Source organism: Temnothorax nylanderi, unplaced genomic scaffold (assembly GCF_030848795.1).
Source record: "Temnothorax nylanderi isolate EJ_2023f unplaced genomic scaffold, tnyl_v1.0 TNYL_tig0133_pilon, whole genome shotgun sequence".
NCBI classification, from domain to species: domain Eukaryota; kingdom Metazoa; phylum Arthropoda; class Insecta; order Hymenoptera; family Formicidae; genus Temnothorax; species Temnothorax nylanderi.
In genome coordinates this window covers 188,188-208,686 of record NW_027249195.1, presented here as the reverse complement: position 1 = coordinate 208,686, position 20,499 = coordinate 188,188, and the positions used below count along the sequence as shown (strand labels likewise).

General features: G+C 42.9%; 2 protein-coding genes across 4 annotated transcripts in view; one reads left to right on the top strand and one right to left on the bottom strand.

The window, feature by feature from the left end:
- The first annotated feature begins 1,165 nt into the window (after window positions 1-1,165).
- Mib2 (mind bomb 2) lies at window positions 1,166-9,111 on the top strand. Of its 2 annotated transcripts, none has more exons than XM_071714040.1 (12): window positions 1,166-1,610; window positions 2,551-3,011; window positions 3,089-3,201; window positions 3,292-3,680; window positions 3,958-4,170; window positions 4,271-4,448; window positions 4,605-4,866; window positions 4,943-5,254; window positions 5,352-5,715; window positions 5,811-6,022; window positions 6,340-6,584; window positions 6,741-9,111. In XM_071714040.1, exons 1-12 carry the CDS (start codon window positions 1,575-1,577, stop codon window positions 7,040-7,042), a joined length of 3,087 nt encoding a protein of 1,028 aa, XP_071570141.1. In that variant the 5' UTR covers window positions 1,166-1,574; the 3' UTR covers window positions 7,043-9,111. The 2 variants fall into 2 exon arrangements, with proteins under 2 accessions (XP_071570141.1, XP_071570140.1); XM_071714039.1 differs by having other exon boundaries at window positions 1,167-1,610; window positions 3,089-3,204.
- Window positions 9,112-9,344: 233 nt separating this feature from the next.
- Window positions 9,345-20,499, bottom strand: part of LOC139776960 (uncharacterized) — a 36,480-nt gene continuing 25,325 nt past the window's right edge. Inside the window, exons 3-5 of one of the 2 annotated variants that reach the window (XM_071714041.1) lie at window positions 13,797-14,975; window positions 12,566-12,905; window positions 9,345-12,326 (exon numbers count right to left, since the gene is read on the bottom strand). In XM_071714041.1, the coding sequence (XP_071570142.1) occupies window positions 12,058-12,326; window positions 12,566-12,905; window positions 13,797-14,975 (1,788 nt within the window). In that variant the 3' untranslated portion in view covers window positions 9,345-12,057. The remainder of the gene's footprint in view (window positions 12,327-12,565; window positions 12,906-13,796; window positions 14,976-20,499) is intronic. The other variant, XM_071714042.1, reaches the window with a different exon arrangement.

Here is a 20,499-nt window from a genome sequence, read left to right as displayed (position 1 = left end):
GAATTATCGTAAGTTACTACAGAAGTAACGCTCGCGTAAACGTAGTATACGTTACTATACGTAAACGTAGTATACGTATACGTATACTACGTTTACGCGAGCGTTACTTCTGTAGTAACTTATGCCCGATCTACAATAGCTGTAGTAAGCCTCAAGATGTAAGAAATTGACCAATTACAGGCGAATGTGAGGAGAATAATCGACTGTGATTGGTCAATTTCTTACATCTTGAGACTTACTACAGCTTACTACAGTTATTGTAGATCGGGCATTACGTTTACGCGAAGGATACGTAGCATACGTAGCACGAAGGATACGTAGCAAGGATACGTAGTATACGTTTACGCGAGCTTTACTTCTGTAGTAACTTACGATATATCACTCGTTTACGCGGAGTAAATTATCGCAAGTTACTACAAAATCCCGTTTACGCGAAGGAATTATCGTAAGTTACTACAAAAGTAACGCTCGCGTAAACGTAGTAGTAGTAACAGAAGTAACGCTCTCGCGTAAACGTAGTAATTGGCCTAGTTTACACCGACCGTTTGATACGCGTACCAATTAAGTACTGTATCCGTATCAAATTCGTATCAAATTTCGGTTTACACCGGGATAACCCGAGATTTGATACGGATTTGATACGGATAATAGTACTTGGTACGCGTATCAAACGGTCCGGTGTAGAGAGCCTCATTGATGCATGCGGACGCAAAAGCTACGTCAAACTGATAAAAGGTTTTCCCAGACGGCCAACGGTCACGATGCACAAGTATCTAGATTCGATACATATATTTCGAATACGCCCGTCGTAATTTCATGCATGCATCGGACTCGGAGCAGACCGCAGACCGCGGCGGGTATAATTATACATATACATATATGTATATATTTATCTACATGCCATTATTTTGCGCGTTGAAACTTGAAACCGCAAAAGAGTCAATTAAAATTCCATCTGACGTTCGTGCGATCGTAGGGAATGCTGCCGTGAGGAAAAAAAATACTCCTATCCGATGAAGGAAGGAAAAGAACAAACCGAGAGAACGAAAGAGGAAAGAGAGACGGAAGAGAGAGAGAGAGAGAGAGAGAGAGAGAGAGAGAGAGAGAGAGAGAGAGAGAGAGAGAGAGAGAGAGAGAGAGAGAGAGAGAGAGAGAGAGAGAGAGAGAGAGAGCGCACGCGAAAAGCAGAAGAGAGACACCTAATTGGTTCTCCGTGCGTCGGATCGGCGGGCCGACGTGCGGACGTGCCCCGGATCGAAGAAGGCGCCATCGTCAGCGAGCCCGGTTATGAGGTTATCGTCGTCAGCATCGCGGACGTGAGAACCCGGACCCGGACATCGGCTCGTTACCGTCGTCGTCGCCGTCCCCGTCGCCGCTGCCGCTGCTGCGGGCTGCGATGGAGCGCGCGTGATCCTCCCGGCGACGATGCCGCGTAATGTCGGCGGCTCATCCCGTTCCTCACGGCCGGTTACCAGCTACAGCGCGCGTCGTCACGCCAGTGCCCGCCAGGCACGGTCCCGCGGAACGTCGGCCGCGCCGTTCTCGCCGTCGCCGCCGCCGCCGTTCCGCCGCGTATGATTCATAAGGACCGAGACCGGGACTGCCTTCAGGTAATCGACGCGTCTCTGTCTCTCTGAATCTCTGAAACTTGGAAACGGAGCTCCGGGGAATCGCGAGCGGTCTCGACTCCACCTGGTTCCGAGGGTCATTGGGGTCTAGACGGAGCTCGCGGACGAGGCGCAAAGGAGAAAGGAGATATTGCGGAGCAAACGCGCGGCGAGAGCTTGCGTTATAAAAAATATATATGTACGCGATGACGTTTCTGACAGTACACTGCATTACGGAACGGTTTCTGACGGAACGCGACAGTTTCTGATTATTTAAGCACGTGTACATGGAACATAACGCATTGCGATATTATTGTTTTGCGTGACTGCGAAATTTGATGAATATTTTGTTGTGGGAATCGCCATGTTTTAAATAATGACTTTAGACAGTTTGACATCCCGTACGTGTCTCTCCAAGTCGAAAGTTGATGCTGTAGTAATAAGAGATTTTATTGTTAACTGTATGACCCATGATATAGAAAGATGATCTCCTTATTAATCAGAAGAGAGCAAATTTTGTGTGCAATTAAGCACGTGGAACATGTTTTGCATTGTGGTATTTTCGTTTCACGTGACTGCAAAATTTGATGAATATTTTGTTGTGGGAATTGCCATGTTTTAAATAATGACTTTAGACAGTTCGGTGTCTTGTACGTGTCTCTCCAAGTCGGGAGTTGACACTACTAATTATTATTAATTATCTTCGTAATAAGAAATTTTATCGTTAACTGTATGATATAGAGAGATAATCTCCCTTAACTAGAAGAAAGCAAATTTTGCAATTTTGTAGAACGAAGGATATAGTTTTATGTTTTCTTACTTCTTCTTTCATCGACACATTCATTATTGCATATATTTATTATGTGTCTTTGATAAAATGTAGACTGCATGCGACATAGGCATTACAATGTAACGCTCAATGTATGTAATATTTTTGTTAAAGGGACAGAAGCCAAATTTTATATATTCGGAGATGCTAGAGGTTGGTCTGCGAGTCGTCCGCGGCCAGGACTGGAAGTGGGACGATCAGGATGGCGGCGAGGGTCACGCTGGGACGATAGTAGAGATCGGCAGGCCTCCCTCCACCGGCAACTCGACCACCAGTCCGAATCCCACGGACCGAACGCCGGACAAGACGGTCATCGTTCAGTGGGATCACGGCGCTAGGAGTAATTATAGGATCGGCTATCAGGGCGCTTACGATCTCCTGGTGTTCGATAACGCGGCCGCTGGCGTCAAGCACTCCAACATCATCTGCGACGGCTGCAAGAGGCACGGGATAATCGGCATCAGGTGGAAGTGTACGGAGTGTTTCGACTACGATCTCTGCACGCAGTGTTACATGGCCGACGTGCACGAGTTGACTCACACCTTCGAGAGATATCAAACAGCGAATTCCGTCGGGTGAGCGTTCGCGTAATTATAATTAAATTTGTGTTAATTCATCCTGATGTATAATCGCGGTTTCTAATTGAGCGCAGAGTTCGTCTGGGACCGAGAGAAGGCTGCACGAAGATACCGCTGAAGGGGATCTTCATAGGAGCGAAAGTCATTCGCGGACCGGATTGGGAATGGGGAAATCAGGACGGCGGACGTGGTATTCACATTCTGTTTAAATCATTTATACGAATTATATAACCGCGTAATAAGTCGCCGATCTCTAATTTCCCGTCGGATATCTCAGGGAAAACCGGCAGAGTCATGGACATACGCGGATGGGACAACGAGAGCAGTCGATCCGTCGCAACCGTTACATGGTCCACGGGTAGCACTAACGTCTACCGATTAGGCTTCAAAGGCTGCGTGGATCTGTGTTACGTGGAGGAGGCCAATGCTGGTACCTATTACAAGGAACACCTTCCATTACTCGGCCAACCGGTCTTGACCGTACCGGATAACGGAAACAGCACGTCACCGACGAAGAGCGGTGTCGCCAGCATCACGTCTAGTCCACACCCTTTAACGTTTAACGTTGGTGACAAGGTGAAAGTGCTAATGGAAGTCGATACGTTAAAAGAGATGCAGGACGGTCACGGTGGATGGAATCCGCGTATGGCTGAGTACATAGGAAAGGTACTTCACAATTGTGATACGATTGTTTACAAATTGTTCCCTTAAACAGTAATTAATGTCAATTAAAGTTCAACTTCAGGATTTTAAAATCTTCTTGAATCTCAGTTTTGTCTCTGGAACGAGACAGAAAAAAAGTTAAATTTCAATTGAGATTCTGGGAGTATATTTTATTCTATTAGGTTCTTTTTTTTATTGGGAAATCAATACATTTAACGTATTCAATTAGAATTAATATAAAGAAATATTATGGAATTTAATTTTTCAATTTAAAATCTAGATTGGCACGGTGCACCGGATTACGGACAAGGGAGATATCCGCGTGCAGTACGAAGGCTGCCATAATAGGTGGACTTTCCACCCGGGTGCTCTGACGAAAGTTACCGCTAAAGACGCGTTCTCTCTTGGTGATATAGTCCGTGTAAAAAGCGACCTCGCCGCCGTCAGGCAATATCAACGTGGCCATGGTGAATGGATAGACGTCATGAAAAATGTTAGTCAGCAATTGACATGCTGGTTTTTGTTATTTAATACGACTATATATGCGAAAGTAATAGACGTGTGTGAGATATCGAATTTTATGCTTGTCGCAGGCTCTGGGGAAAACCGGGAAGGTAATTAAAATCTATTCCGATGGCGACTTGCGCGTGGCGTTGGACGTACACGGTCATACATGGACATTTAATCCTCTGAGTGTCGTCCCGGTATCTTCTGGCACGAACGCCACGACGGCCGCGCATGATAATGCGAACAGGAGTAGAGATCGTTCGAGTACGTTCATTTTTATTATATACGAATTTTTGTTAGCGCTAAAATTAAGAAAGATATCACATATAAATGTCAAATTGATATCGGAAAAAGAGTGATTTTATTTATGTTACTGCGTGTAAAACGAAACCGTCTGTTTGATCTGTTCTCGTGACGTAGTGGACGGTACTGATAGCGAAGTGGAAAAGCTGTTGAGGGACGCGGCAAGAGGCGAGGCCGGTGTGGACGCGGTACGAGAATTCCTCAAGAAGTATCCTGGCAGGGTGGACGCGTGTGCTCCCGGCGGTGGCAGAAAAACGTGCCTGCAGGTGGCCGCGCACCAAGGACAGCGCGAGCTCTGCACCCTCCTTCTGGACGCCGGTGCCTCTTTGCGTGCGGTCGACGAGGACGGAGATACGCCCTTGCATTACGCGGCATTCGGGTACGTTGGAAATCGTTGCCGGAGCTTCCACAGCAGCGTCAATTACATCGGTATTCTCTCTCTGTTGGTTAAACAGCAATCAGCCGGAGATAATGGACCTACTGTTATCGCGAGGCGCGGCTATCAATGCCGTCAACAACGGCAGATGTAGCGCTCTGCACGTGGCGGTTAACAAGCAGCACGTGCAATGCGTGAGGGTGCTGATGCGATATCACTGCGACGTTAATCTCCAGGACTCGTACGGCGATACAGCATTACACGACGCGATCGGAAAGGACGCGTTGGACGTGATCGATGCGTTATGCGCCTGCGAGAGGATTGACTTCACGCTGCGGAATAAACGGGGCTTCAACATTCTTCATCATGCCGCTCTCAAAGGCAACGCTCAGTATGTGTACAAGATACTAACGACTCAATCACGTCAGCGTAGCAATAGCTTGGCTTAAAATTCGTCTGATTTACCCCGTAAATCCGTGATTTCACAGCGCAACGGACAGGCTGGTTGCACGCGCGCGTCAATTGGTGGACGTGAAAAAGGAGGACGGATTCGCAGCGTTGCATCTAGCGGCGTTGAACGGACACAGGGAAGTCGCGGCCATCCTTCTCTCGCAGAACGGCGGCCGCGCTAAGGTTGATCTGCGCAATAATCGACGGCAAACGCCGTTGCACTTAGCGACTTCGCAAGGACACTGGTCGCTCGTCGAGCTGCTGGTGCACCACAACGCGGACATCGGCAGCACGGACGAGGACGGTGACACCGTGCTGCATATTGCGATAGCCAAGAGCCCGAATCAACAGACTGCCGTGCCTACACCCGAAAGTAGTCGGGATTCACCGCTTATATATGCTGTATGTCGTCTAAGTTCTTGCACTTTACATTAATACGTGAATCAATTTTGTATATACAGAGTCTTTTCTAACGAACAATGTCTTCTTTCGGACAGATCTGGCAGAACCTGTCGAGGCAAGGCGCAAAGACTGAATTAGCATTAGCTTGTTTCCTGGTAAGCGTGGATAGAAGTTGCAAACTTCTCGAGCAGGTCAGAAACAACAAGGACAAGACGCCGCTCGACCTTCTGGAGGGCAATCCCCAGGCCACTCTGCTCGCCGATCTCTTACGATCTTTCAAATACCAAAGTCACAGCACGCAATTAGAGTAAGACGACAGGATACGTATTTTAAACGGTTTTTTTTTACTAAAACGCGACGTTAAACTGATCGTATATTTTAAAAACTAGTCTTGCAACATTTTCTGAATTACTTAATAGATTTTGACGACTGAGGGTCGGTTGTTCCAACCTGTTGGTAAGGTAACTAATAGTTAAATCATATGTCTATCTTCGTCTAATGTAAATGATAAACAAAGACATATATATGATTTAACTATTAGTTAGTTTACCAACAGGTTGGAACAATCGGCCCTTAGAGTTTATCAACGAACGTATGTAAAATGTAATTTGATTCGTTTTGCAGGATAGAGAATCCACCGACCGGTTACGTAGAGCCACCTACGTATCGGATAGATAATATATCGCAGTCGGAAGGATTGCGTGGCGCGAAGAATATAGCCGGTTCCGGCGATGCTGCGGAGTGTCGGGTTTGCTCGGGGATCATAGCGGACGCAAAGCAGGAGAACCGAATTGATCCCAGCAGTAGCGTTACGCTCGTTGGTTGTGCACGTTGCGGCCATACCGTCGTCAAAACGCAAGCAATTCAAGGTGCGCGATTATACTGATCTTCCGCGATCAAATGATCTAAATTGATTTAAGGAATCCAAGCATTTGTTGTAATAGCAAAGTAGCGAAATATTGTATATAACAAATTACAGCTATAAAAAATTAGATATCGAATAATATCTTCGTACATTTTTCTAGACGGTCAGCTGGCGACAGGTGAGGTCTCCATAGCCAATCCGGAGGACGTACCGTCGGAGGGCAAACGGAAGGAGGAGATCGGCGACAGGGAGAAAGAGAAGGACAAAGACCTCGAGCGACTACGTTATTTGGAAACCAGAGTCGCAGATCTCGAGGAAGCGAACATGTGCAGCATCTGCATGGAACGTCGTCGTAACGTCGCCTTCCTCTGCGGACACGGCGCGTGCGAGCACTGCGCTGCACCGCTGAAGACCTGTCACATGTGCCGCAAGACGATCACCAAGAAGATCAATTTATATTAGAAGATTGATCGATAATCAACGCGCTTATATTTGGACGTTGATTTCCCACGCGACGCGCGCGCGCACAGCGTGTCTCGGGAGGTAGCGAAGATAGATAATAATAGCAAAACGGCTCTGTTGTGTGTTCAGTTTTAAACAATTTATACTCTACACAGCTCGGGACGAGAGATACATGTTTGGAGGAGTTTCTTTACTCGGTATGTTGCACGTTCCTCCCGAGATACTCTGTTTACTTGCCCAACGGAGAACTCTGCCAACTCTGCGGTGCGGTGTCAGCGTAGGAAAATGTTCACCATTTGATCGTAGCACTACGTGCGTTAAGTTGTGTGCTGAAGAAATTAAACTGCCAAAATGTATATTTCTTTTCCGCGAAGAATTTGTACGAAAGAGATGAAGCTCTCCATTATATCGCACCATCGTCGTGCCATAGCGAGACAGGTTTGTCCGGACACGAGATAATTCGGTCTTACGTTACCTTTTGTTTTTTTTCTCGGCAATTAGTTAAGTAATCGATTGTTAAAAATGAATATCCGTACGGGGGTATCTTGTGTTCCGACAAACACGCGCGACGTACGATTGCATACAATCGCGTACGCTTTTCCTTCCTCGCGAATCGGCGTTTTCGCCTGTGCTTTATCCCGTCCATTTTTTATCCGTTTTGAAGAGAGCGCGGATAACGAGCACGAAAGAACTAGCTTCTCATCTCAACGTAGGAAACGCGATCGTGCTTATGCGACAACAACCATAGGGGCTCGTAGGAACGTTCGTACATATCGCCACATTATTGCGGGGAAAAAAAGAATACTGTGTTTCCACGTGTTCGAAAACTTTCAAACTGTGCGAACTTCTGCTGCTTCGCACGCGCAGTAGAAGGAAAGGGGGCACATTTAGGTAATTTAATTAACCGTCTCGATTTTTACATTTGTTATAATCAAGAAATTTTTTTTATAAATTTTTGCTGAGAGGTCTCTTGTTGGCTGGTTTTATCAGTCTGTCACATTTTTTTAATGTTATTAATAGTATAAATTGGGATTGTACTATTGTGCATTTGCTATCTAGCAAAATTAGATATCTAATGGGGATTAAATATCAGGATGGAATGTTTTCGGTGTTCTAGGTTGCACGAGCATTTCAATCGAACTGGCGGAAGTATCTCTCCATTGATACTTTATATTCAAATTACACGAATCTGACGCAGCGTTTAAATGTATCCCCTTTTCCCATCGCATTTGCATCGTTCGATGAACGTTCTGCGTAATGATTAAAGACAAGCTAAAGGGAAACACTCAGTCTTATAGCCAAATTTTTTAGATAGAATAATTGTACTCGTTTTGTATAAAGTGATTCGTTTGTGATCGAATGCGACAGCAGTGGAACCAATTAATTTTAAGCGCGCTTCCCATCACGAACGCACCTTCAAACGAAAGGAAAGTTCGCTTTATAATAAAGAAGCCGACATTTGCCGAGGTACAATCTTATTATTAACACGAGGATCGATCTCCTGGGGATCCTCAAATTACCGGACAAAGAAACTCTACGGATGTGATTTCTGAGAGAATTTTTTTTTCCATTCAGTATTATATATCTTGCCTTTCTACTCAGCACAACGAAAGAAATTTGTACTCGAGGCGCGTAGGGAGTTCTATTTGATACGAGTAAGTCGTAAGACGTACCCCGGAGCGTATCGAAGGGTACGTAATCAATCGATTTTTTACGTCGGCTAGCGTAATTTCTACACTGGTGGCTGGAGAAGTCGAGTGATTTTTAAAGAATCACTGCACTGGGGCGAGAACGGTCCTTTCAGGGTAACGCATCGCGAATTTTACGTTTACGACGAGAAACGTACAATTTGCGGTAATGCCAATCTGATTTCAAGATGATATTAGCTTCTTCCTTCTTTTCCCTTTCTTTTTTTTTATAATAATATAGCTGTATTGTCGTTTAAATATTTCCGGCGTATACTGCGAAAGATGTTATATTATGGTAAAAGCTACAGCGTAACTATTAAGCGTCGATAGATTTCTACAATTGTAATTTAAGACGTAATTTAAATAAACAATTTTACGGTAGATGTACTTTAATCTAATTCAGTGCACCCTTTGTATACGTTTTCCTCCTTTAAACTTGGTCGAGTAACGAGAAAGGTTTGTTTTTTTGCATTAATCGTGTTGTCATAAAAATGATGAACAACGTTATACAAGTAAGACACAAGCGATAACGAAAACGACAAATGCGTGTGACACGTACATACCAGACACCTCACGCACACAAACGAGAATCGCAGAATAAACTTGACCTTAGCTTAGCAAGCAATCTTATTTATTTTGGTACTCGATAAAGGTTCCGATAGTCGTATATTACAATATTGAGCCAGTTTTGCAAAAATTGTAATAGCGGTATACTAATGATATATAATAATAGTAATAATGGTAATAATATTTTCTTCTCCTAAAGTAAACCTAAACGCAATGTATTCTATTAGTAGTATGTGACACTGTATTATCTGTAGTACCTAATTAACTTAAACTTAAATCGTGGGGCCGTAGCACGCCATGCAATACGATCACGCAACTTTTCATCCTAGAACCGCGCCTTACACGCCTTTTTCGAGCGTGCGGATCTTATCCTCTTCCGCGTCTCGTCTCTTCTTGAAGAATAATAATATATAATGTGATCCTGAGAAAGGGTAATCAAGTGACGAGATATGATTCATCAAGCATTAAGAGGTACAACATATTTCATCATGTGTCACATGCTCCGCAAGAACTGATACATGAACATGCTATTTCCAACTCGATTAAACAGGCTTTACGCCTCACTTAGACACATGATTTCCCCTATTCTCGGATCATTCTATAAATTACATACAACGTAAAAAATAATTTTTTATTCCCCTCGTGTGTTCTTCACTTTTTTCTTTTGCTATTTTTGTTTTCGTTAGTTGATAAACGCGATTAAGAGTTGAGATGATGTATTCACGATCGAAGGTAAACTGTACGAATCTGGAACATTAACTGAAAACGAATATTAATTGCATTATATTAGGCATCAAGGAACGAACACAAACGCAGGGAAGATACTAAAACGATTATTTTTGCGTTTTATCCAATTTTCAATCTACCAGGCAGAGCTTGGAAGGACAATTGGATGAGAAACGCGCGGTCAAGCTTTCGTGTTGTTCACTTTACTCTTATTTAAATCTTATTCTTGCATCGTTAATTTACATTTCCTACGCGCGATCAAGTACGAGTAAAGTGTACAATACGCAGATCGACCAACATTGCCAGAAATCACCGAAAGTTTTTTAAATAGAAAATACCCCAACGTACATCATCCGCGTATGCATCAGTGCGATTTTAATCCGAGGAAGATATTGGAAAGTGCACTTGCTACTTATAAAGAAAAAAAAAATCGGAGTGATTTAGATCAATCGGTCCGCAGGGGACGCGAAGTACAAATTTGTACAGATTTCGTCATTACGCGCGAGTTACCGTGGCACTTCTTTCTCTCTTCTTCTTACTTTAAAAGCGCCGCCATCATTTCTCTCGCACTGCGATCCATCGCGACGCGCGTGATCAAGGTTCCGTTCGCATCTACGTATAAGATTTCGAGTGTTCGAGTGTCCGATAGCGAGAGAATAGTCAAGAGAGCGTAGCAAACGCTCACGGACGAAACTACGACGATCCTGCCTGTCTTTTCTTCCATTTCTTGAACGCGTGTGGCGTGTTTATCGGCGAGTTTTACTTCTAGCAGGAAGTTCCTTAATAGGATTCCTTAATAGGAGCCTTAATAAGAGCTTTTGCTCTCTATTTTTCTCTCTCTCTTTCACTCACTCACTCTCACTCTCACTCTCTCTCTCTCTCTCTCTCTCTCTCTCTCTCTCTCTCTCTCTCTCTCTCTCTCTCTCTCTCTCTCTCTCAATCTTTCTCTCTCTCCCTTTCAGAAAGATTCATCGACTTCCCGCGCGATGTCGATGTACAGATACATAAAACCGTCACACTGATTCATTCGCCGAGCGTAATTATTGTCAACTACGATCAAGTCCTGAGTCCGGCCAAACACTGCGAGATCACCGTTTTATCAACGTTCGAAAACGATAGCCGTAAGATACCCAGTATTTCGTTACGCTAAATACACATAATAGTAATGATATATATGTATATATATGTAATATACATTTTTTTTATTATAGCGGTAACACTATATATTGCCTAATATATAGCCGTAGCGCCACGCGCGATCATTTTCATAGACACTCAAATGCCCCGACGCGCTTCGCATGCCGTCCGCGTCACGGAAAACGTTCGTGTGATCATCGTGATGCGTTGTCATTGTGCCTTGATGATAGTAATAAGCAAACGCGATTGAGTTGGAACGATGTGTCCGTGGATGAAGATGTATTGCAAGTGGTTTTTTTTTTGTAGGACGACTGTATATTAATGCGTGACGCATGCGATGTTGTTGCATCGCAGAAAGGAATTTAAAGAAAGGTGGCAAAAAAGGAGAGATTCCTGATCCTAAGACCAGAACTCTAAAGGCAAAACAAGATATTTGTAAAAAAAAAAGAAAAGAAAATGAATGTTACATTAATTAAAGGACGATTCTAAGTGTTAGAAGGAAAGGACGAATGATTGGAGTTCATCTTTCAATCCGTCAGCCAGCGAATCTTCGCGAATTACGTCTATTTGCATAAGGTAATGCGAATCGGAGAAAGCGAGACACTTGCATAATACGGAGAGAAACTCAGCGGATCCGCGGTAATGATCGTGTACGGGGTATCAACAAAAATAGGTGTCAAATCAAAACATTTAGAACGTTTTGCAGCGTTTGGTTGCGCGGAACGAGAGTTGTACGGAACGGATGTAACTGCTGTGATAGGACACGTTCGATCCTGCATTCTCTTCCATCGGAATAAATCAGTGCGATAGGTAGAAACGCAAACGACAATCATACCCTATGTATACGAATATAGAGGATACTACTGTGCCGTGAATTGACTGTTAGTGACGTGGTATTTAAGCTACGACCGGTTCGGGGCTGCACGGCTGAAGCTCCGGCTCGTTCTGCGGCTCCGCGCTGTTAGCGGTGGTGGTGGTGCCCGAGGTCGCAGTCGACGTGTTCGGCTCGTGGTTCGGGTCGGCGGGAGTCATCGCTGCCCACTGCGTGGTGTACGGCGCCGCTCGCGCCTGTCGCCTGGCTTTTCTCTTAGCGCGACGTTGCTCCATGACTAAACGCAACCGACGCATCTTGCCCTTCGTCGCCTCGTTCTCCTTCGACAATTCCTCTGCATTGGAAACACCACGCGACGTATTAGTATTAATGGAGATTAATGGTATCAAGATATCTCTTAAAAAGTTATAGATCTTTTACAAAAATCATGACGTACGTTATATAATTGCAAGGTATTAAATATATATATATAATAAAATTATGTTACGCATTGCGCATTAAATATATTACGAAACCTTTTCTCAGGTCTTATTATTTGAAAGTGTTATTCGATGTAAATTCATAAGTGCACACCGCTGGAGTAGCCTGGTGTGGAATCGTGACAGCCGACCGACGTGGTGGATCCACTCGCGGCGGCTGCGGTGCCCGCGGAGGATGCGGACATCGAGGAGGATTGCTGGCGAGTATGCGAATGCCTGTGATGATGATGCCTGTAGTGGCCTGCGGATGCGGCCGGTGTCGCGCAGAGCAAGTCATTCAGGATGTGAATGATGGTGCTAATGTCCCGCTTCGGCCGACCGTGTCTGTCCTGGAGAGCTGGGTTCAGCGTGCCGCTGAACGTGCCCGAATACACGCCCTTGCCATGATGATGCATACTCTCTATTATCGCGCCTTGCCTACGTCTCGCGTTCTCCTAAATTTAAAGAGACATGTCAGATTCTGTACCGTATCCATAATGTATCCATGCCCTTAATTGCTTTCCTACATATGTAGGATGACTTACGAAATACTTTTCTGATGGTGTTTCAGAAAAAAAGAAGAACGCTTTAGAAATATACTATTTTCGTTTGACAGCAGACTATAAAAATTGGTTTCTATATATCCTACCTTCCCCCTTTTCTCTCTTTCTATTATATTTTTAAAAATAATTTTAAATTTACTAATTTTTTAAATATCTGACATATACAAAATTTTTTTAAAATAAAAAAATCTGAATTCAAATTTTTTCTCTTATGAGATGAGGCTTCAAGCTTACGAACATAAAGTATAATTAAATTATTATTGGTGTTAAGTTTATCTACATAAAATTATATAGTATCAAAACAAAATAGAAATTTTAGACGCTGATGTAATGTTAAACTTAGAATAATTTTTTAAAAAGTGCAATATGACATTATTAGTATTATATTAATATCAATATTAATTGAGAATATGCACTTCACTTTTTGTACAGATCAGTAATGTTTAAATGTCATTAACATTAATAATATAAAGTAACGCTGAGTACATGGTACATAAATATGATAATTTTAAGGACCTGAGAGTATATGAGTAAAAGAATTCATTTTTGTAAATTCTTATCCACGGTCGAGGAATAAATTCAATATCAGCGAAGAATTCCGTCTTACTGAGACAGACAGTCCAATTTGTAAAAAAATCAGATCGTGACAGATAATTCAGTTAGCGGCTAGACCGGATATACGATCACGGCACACCTCTTAGGACCTTAATCGACGTGCAATCACGAATATGAATCACGAATAATGATACACAGGGGGGAACTGGCTTCGGTAACAATGTATACCTCTGCGAGGTCGACCCGCGAGGTGAGTACCTCAGAGGAGAGCTGCTTCAGCTTCTGGGTGAGGTTCCGAGACGCCTCGGCGAGCGCCCGGGTGTCGAGGGTGGCGGGCTTGGGAGGCGACTGCTCCAGCATCAGCGATGAGGCGCACGTCGGGCTCTGCGGATTCGATTCCTCGTGCTGACTCCTCGTGGCGTCCACGCCACTACTGGTGGTAACGGACGACGACGGCTGGCCGTGATGGTGATGGCCGCTGCAGAGCTTCTTCCTGGGTAGCGTCGCGTCGTAGGACATCGGCTCCAAGGCAGGCTGCTCCTGAATCGGGGACGACCCCGAACTGAGGGAGGAGGAGGAGGAAGAAGAAGAGGAAAGGTTGGGCAAGCTAGGTTTGTTTCTCGAATGGTGATGATGGTGATGGTGGTGGTGGTGATGATGGTGGCCATGGTGATGACCGTGATGATGGCCGTGATGATGATGATGATGATAGAGCGGACAGGGCTGACACGCGCTAGAAGAATTGCCATTCGTAGGTGGGACGCCGTGCGAATTGCCACGCGTAGACTGGCCCGAGTTGCCGCTAGACGACGATGACGACGAATGCGTCGGACTAATTGGCGCCGCCGAGACGGACGTGGAGGATGTTGTGACCCGGCTGGAGCATACCGGGCTGGTGGTCGTGGTAGTGATACTGGCGGTGGGTAGGCTGCTGCTGCTGCTGCTGTAGCTGGCAGCTGCGTGTAGGGCGCTGGCGAGGCTGCTAATTAGATGCGACGTTCTGCCAGCCGGTGCCCCGGCGGCGTTCTGCGGCTTGACGATATTTCCCGGTGATCTGGCCGTTAGGCATCTTCTGGCCTGTAACGACGAGTGACCGCCAGACAAATTGGACATGCTCGTGGCATTACCACTATTAGGCAAGCCAGCGACGTTGTTGCTGCTGCTGGTGCTGTTGCTGTTGCTGTTGTTGTTGCTGTGGTGATTGTGGCCGTTACTGCTGGCGGAGGTCGCTTGAGTGGCGGTCGGCGATGCCGGGGTTACGGTAGACAACTGCAGCTGGATCAACATCATGTGGTCGCCCAGTCGCATCGTCAGATTAAGCGGCGCCTTGCCGGACAAGAAGTCATTCACCTGTGAATCATTGAGACTCTCCAAGGCCTGCATTACGCTCTGCTCCGGTCGTTGCGCCTGAAACAATGGTGGTAGGATCGTTATTTCAGAAACGATAACGGTTCGACTGCGTATTTGATGTCGCTATCGAGAGACGTATGATTAACGCGAGAACCGCTTGCGTCTTAGAGATAATAAACAATGCGACGCAATGCGATACGAGCAGCAGCAGTGACGTACTAATTATAGCGCATTCTTTATTAATATATTAATTATATATACGAGTTGGATATTACAGAATAACAGTAGGTATATTGTATAAATTATTATAGCACTGTAAAATAATATGTTATGCTGTCATATCAATTAATCTTTCAATTTTACTTTAAACGCAGCATACGAAAGATATTATTTATGTTATTATATATTATTACGTTATAGATATTATTTACGTTTGAATTTAAATTAAATATATTGTAAGAATTATTACAACACTATAAAATGATATAAAAATTATTATAGCATTGTAAGACGGATAAAGAGAAACACGAAGTACGATATAGTTTCAAGAGACTCAGCCAAAGGACAGTGTTTATTATTTATCGCGCAGTTTCGTGTTTCGATCGTAACCGACTCGTCCATAATAATAATAAAGATGTTGATTACATTATCTGTTATTAGTAATAACAGTTAACTCGGAACTTTTACGTTCAATGTCGACACAATTTTCTATTTTGCACTTATCGGTATAAAGAGAAATACCTGATTAAGCAAAAATTATGATATGAAATTGTGTTATGGTGATAAGCCTTTACGCAAGATAAACGATTAATGTTTACTTAATTATTTCTTGCGTCATCTTACTTAGAAATTTACTTTTCTCATTGCTTTATTCATATCCGTAATTAACTTAGTAAGTAATTCCTCTTCAGTTCAACTTATTGTTAGTAGTCTTTTTTTCACTTCCAGACGTTCCAACGTTCGCGAAACAACGTCTGGTGCATTTCCAGAACGCGATGTCCCGCATTTTTCTTTTTTTTTTATTTTGCGGCGGAATGCCGATCGCGTCGGCATTTTTTCTCGAGTGCTACCGGTGCAAGATGAGACCGCGCGAATCGATAAGGCCGCGGCGCGAGATAGAAAGCGCGAGAAGACCTGCAGAAGAGAGGAAACCTCGCGGAACCGAGGCTCAGACCCTCGACGAGCACAGTTAGGCATCCCTCACGCACACCTAACGGACTTCCTTTCGCCGGACGCGGTCATCGTCGGATTCGGTAATTCGATTCGCGGACTCGTTCTAAGGAGAGTCCCGACTTTGCGGGAATCGTGCGTCCAATCGTGTCGCGAAGTCTATGTCGTTTCTTTTAAGCGATTTCTCTCGCAGCTTCAGCAAAGGACCAGTCAATAAAAAAGAACTAACGTCATGTAGAATAAAGTTTGTTGATTTTTTTTTCATCACGCAAATTCAACTCTTTGTCAGCATAAATTTTGTCGAAGACCATTTTTTATGTATTTTCAATTTTCGGTTAAATTCACGTCTGGGAATAATTAAATGTTACATTAAAATTCTATTTAATAAAGTCTACTTGAAGGATTTATCTGTTTGCGCATATCAAATTTGTGGAAAGCTGTATAGATTTTTAATCGACTCGAAAGAGCTGCATTGCCACGTTTTTTTTTTTATTATTATTCCATAAATTATCCCGTCGTTTCTGGATTAACGCAATCTCAAGACCAGTTTCTCCCAAAGAGAATTTAAAATTCTAAATCCTAGGAAGCTCCGAAAAGAGCAAGTTAAAAAAGACTTAATTAATGTGATATTAATAGAATTAAATGTCTTTTCTCCACTTTTTTTTTATCATTTGCGTTCGATGCAGCAGTGGCTGGGATTCAAGAGGAATTTCAGCAGAAGGGAAAAGCCCGCTAATCGATCACGATCACGGCTCGATGGGCAAATATGCAACGTAAAAGTGCCACAGTGCAAGAATGCAACCTTCACGCGTGCCTGCGTATCACGTTCTCAGCGATCCGCAGTTTTAAATGCGATCGAGTTGTCCGGTTCAAGCATCTGGACAAATAGAATGCTCGCTATCGCTTCCACGAGCCTGAGAACTATCTCGGGCTCGTCTCTACTATCGGGAATCCACCTCGCCTCACGTCGATATCTCCGTGGGTCGCGCGATCGGTGGACAGCGACGCGGAAGAGAGTCACAGATGTTAAATTTACTCGCCGTATGTGCCGTCGTGTGCGACGCTATAAATTATTAATCTAGCCGACGCTAAATATAAGAAATCGACCCCGCGCGCCGCTTGCACGCGCGATCGTCGCACCCGATGTTGCAAGCGGCTGCAGCGAAAACGGCCGCGCTGCTCGGGAGAGCCATCAAGCCGATGCGCTCGCTCCACGTGTCGCATTAAATAAATTCTATTCACGGCTAAAGGACGAGATACCGGTATCGGGTCGTTTGCAGTGCCAAAGCAAAACAGGAAATATAGCGTATTTCGTTATATACATGTAAGGCGTTCCAATCGACACGCCTTTAAACGTTAACCGCGTAGACTCCTTCTGCATTTAAAAAAGTTTTTCTTTCCGGAAACCAAAATGTTGCATTAAAACCTCTCTCGATATTGAAGCATTACGTAGAATTTTTTTAAATGACTTTATACAATAAATATAAATAAATGTAGATATAATAAATATTACATAAACAAGGATATATAAATATATAATTTATATACAAATATTATACATAATAAATATATATAATATATACACATAAATACATAATTTTGCATCGAACTTTCTCGGTAAATGTCTTATTTGAATAAACGACAGATCTCAAAGAGTCTAAAAAAATATTGTGCATATAATGTCCTTGTGAATTAGGCTGCGCGAGTCGTCTTCGCCTTCGCCGCGAAATCGGGCGCTCTTTCGCTCGTTCGTGAACGGAGCGTGTCCCAAGCGCCCGATCTCGTCGCTCGGTGAAACGCTCTTGCAAAACGATTAACCAATCGGGCCCACTCCCGGCACCCAATCTCGTCTGGAGTCTCCCACGAACGAACTTCCTCGGTGCGGCAACACCATCGATCGGACGCGGGAGAACCTCGCGGCGAATCGCGATGGACCGTTTAAGGTTGTTTTACCTATAGCTATATGTAGTATAAATTTGTTTTCTTGATTGAAGACTTTGCATGTATGTCAAACTCAAATTTTTTTATATGTTAGAAGGAATTACCGTTAACAGTTTGAGTATGATTTTTTGTTATTTAAATAATTAGTATTGTTTAAACAATTAAAAAAAATTTTTTGTGGCAAACAATTTTGAAACTTAAAATACAATATCAATGATGTATGTTTTACACATAAAAAAAGTTTAAGAAATATCTTAATGGTTTATTTATATTTTATTTATATTTACAGCAAAGTGTCGATTCTCTATAAGGGATAATGTTAATTTTATCAACTTTAAACTTCAATAACTCTTAAATAACTTCAAAATTTTACAGAGTATTTTTAATTTAATTTAGAAACAATTTACAGCACTTTCTGAATATATTTGAAATACCTCCAATACATCCTTAATTACAATAACTTTTAAATCAGTAAGAGAATTGTGCTGAAATTTTACACAGATACTTAGACGTAATAATAGAACAATCTATGAAATTTTTAGATTTTTGGTAATGCTTTGAGATGTCACACATACATCCTTAAGGGGATCCTAAAGCCGTCTGTATTACCGACCAAATTCTATATCTGTCCTTGTATAGACAATGATAATAGACAAGGATAGACAAGGTTATAGGTTATATTGCATTCATTACAATTAATCTTTTTTTGTAGGCTTTCATTCTTAGTTCCAATTGCACGATATTGTTCTTACATGTTGTCCCTAGGTCATGCCGGTCTAATTTTGTGGAGATTTATTGTGAAATTTTTGTACAAAGCAAATATTGTCGTCATGTATACCAAAAAATATTAATTTTTTTCGTTTTCGATATAAATTCGACCACCATGACCTAGATTTTGATGCGTACTTTAACTTTGGAGAAGGATTTCTAAATCCATAAAGCCAATAAAGAGATATGCGTTAAGAAAAAAACCGGTATTACAGACGGCTTTAGGATCCCCTTAAGGATTGCGAAGCGGCTCTGCGACTCGCTCTTTAAAAACTCCCCGAGAACGAAAATGGTCGTTTACGTCGCAAAGTTGACCTCCTCAATTTGTAAAATGAATTTTTTCGAGCTCCCGGAAAAATGTTAAACTGTTAAACTAGTTGCGCTCTCGAGGAATCGAGAGCGTATACGCGCGAGAACTTGCGCGAAGAAATCGAATCCCTACGCCACTACGGAACTTCTCGAAAGCTGATACTAACTAAACTAAACGAGTGAAAGCGATAATAAAAGCGATACGGGTCAAGAGTAGATTGAACGCTGACGTGGTCGATCGCGTAACTGACGATGAACTTGTTCGCTTTCCGCTAGCTGAATTAAATGAAATTGGATGGTAAAGAGCCAAGGAGAAATATGGCTATAAATATATCCGTGAAAATCAAATTTCTCGATGTAACATGACTCTCGCTTAGATATCAATTTACCGAATTTCAGACTTTTCTCTTTGTTGCAATAAAAAAAAACGTATAAAATGCGATAACTGAATTTTATATCGGATACTTTCGCGGATGTTTTTTCACGCGGAAATAATCTCGCTTTCCTGAGAAAAATAAAAATGGCTCTCTCGATTCGATCCTCCGGCTACGCCGTTCCTCCCTTAATTCATTTCCATTGAAATTCCAGAAATGAAAGGAAAACTCTCGGTCGGCACGAGAGCAAATGCGATGATAATCCGTCTATAACTCCATGCAATTATCCCAACGGTTAATAGCGGCCGTTGGCCGCTGTATTTCCGACGGAAATAGCAGCCGACGCACCGATTGGCCTGCCGTCATCTTCGGCCGCGAAATCAATTTACCGTAAAGTGGGTGTGTATCGTATACGCCTTAACGTGATAATCTTGTTTGCCGTTTAAGCCAAAACGCCGGAAATCCAAAGACTGGATAAAGTAGTTAAAGTCGAGCGATACGTACGACGAGGACGGAAGAGGCTGGGAGGTTTTAGAAAGGATGGCGCTTAGAAGGCTATCGTCTTTAATACTGGAACTACCGACGGTTAATTTCTATTATTCATTTCCTGCTATTTATTACGCTATTTATTATACTGCTATATCTTTGAAAAGAGGAAATTGTTAAATTTAATCTTTTTCGTTTTGCAAGAAAAATCGCGGAAAATCTCAGAAAATGCAATTATGAGTAATTAAAAAAAAATTACAACCCAGTCATTTTGACTGCTTTGGTAATTCTCTAGTGTTCTAATTAGACACTTGAAGCATTTCAAAAGAAATTTTTAGTGTTTTCGAAAGATATCGAACGATCGGTGGTGGCGATATATTTAAAAATGAATCACGACAGATAATCTGTTTTGAAGAAAGTTTAGAGAAGCTCTTGTCTTATCTTAGAAAACAACTATACTTCTATCAATGATTAATGAAAGAATCCAATCTTCGCCGGATTCGTGTTTAGCCGGTTTAGCGTCCCTTAAATAT